Source organism: Euprymna scolopes, chromosome 5 (assembly GCF_053919585.1).
Source record: "Euprymna scolopes isolate OS-2025 chromosome 5, ASM5391958v1, whole genome shotgun sequence".
In the NCBI taxonomy this organism is placed as follows: Eukaryota; Metazoa; Mollusca; class Cephalopoda; order Sepiida; family Sepiolidae; genus Euprymna; species Euprymna scolopes.
This window is the reverse complement of record NC_136486.1, coordinates 138,243,378-138,244,391: the sequence shown is the minus strand read 5'-3', so window position 1 is coordinate 138,244,391 and position 1,014 is coordinate 138,243,378. Positions and strand designations below refer to the sequence as shown.

The following is a 1,014-nucleotide window of genomic DNA, read 5'->3' as shown; positions in this document are numbered from 1 at the left end:
ATGCCTATCGGGTAAGGCTATTGAGAGATTTCCAGAGGAAAGAGATGCTTGATAGAGTATGTGTCTATAGCTCCATTTCCTTTTCCTCACCTTCACCATGCGCAGCAATCCATTACTTCCTTGGATGAACTGTAGAACTTCACATAGGGACCAAAAATTAGGGTTTTGTACCTGTAGCAATGTAATTTATCACCTTTCTTCAGAAAAAAGCAAAACCGATTACTATCCTTTTCCGATGCCAGACGAATCATCAGAAATGTTTTTCTGGTGTCAGCCAACAAGACGTATCGTTTGTTCGGAATTGGATCATCAATTTTAACATGTCGCTCATCAGGTTCACTCCAGGATATGCTGCTTCGTTCCATGATACTAAGCGCTTATGTTTATAAGAACAATTAAATACCGGTCTCACCTTGGTAGTAGTCTGGTCTGTTAGTTTTAGCACTGACCCATGGGGAATCCATATATAGTCTTTAAGTTGTTCAGGACGCACACTTATTTCTTCAATAATGCCCTCGTCTTCTTGTTGTTGAAAAACTTGCAGATACTGATTATACGATTTTGTCTTCTCCGGATTATTATTAACCTTTTCTCCCGCCCGAACAGCAGTATTGTAATTATAAGGTACCGATTTTAATTTATCTTCATACCAGTGAAGTTGTACATGATAGAGATCATCTTTGTATGTGATGGAATCTCTAAACTGCTTAACCTTCTCTTCATTCAAGGTGGACAATTTCTCGTCAATGGGTAATCCAATAGATTCAAGGTTGAACATGTTTTCCAACCCTCGATGGGCATTACTCTCTTCAAATCAATTTTAGAGGGTCTAAGTAGGATTCCTCTGGGTGAACCACGTAGTTGATTCTGGAAGATGGAAGTGGTAGAGTTTTCGCCAACACCTCTGCATAATTAACCTGTGTTCTTTTTCGGTTTTTAATCTAGTGTTTATATAGAAAGGAACACCTGTTTCCACAGGGGAGTAGTCCTTTTTTGGCCTCGAATGATGCTCCA

At 39.3% G+C, this 1,014-nt stretch overlaps 1 protein-coding gene across 1 annotated transcript; it reads right to left on the bottom strand.

Moving 5' to 3' along the window:
- Window positions 1-250: 250 nt before the first annotated feature.
- Window positions 251-778, bottom strand: LOC145276637 (uncharacterized). The gene has a single exon (XM_080127827.1). It carries the CDS (start codon window positions 776-778, stop codon window positions 251-253), a length of 528 nt encoding a protein of 175 aa, XP_079983953.1.
- Window positions 779-1,014: the final 236 nt, after the last annotated feature.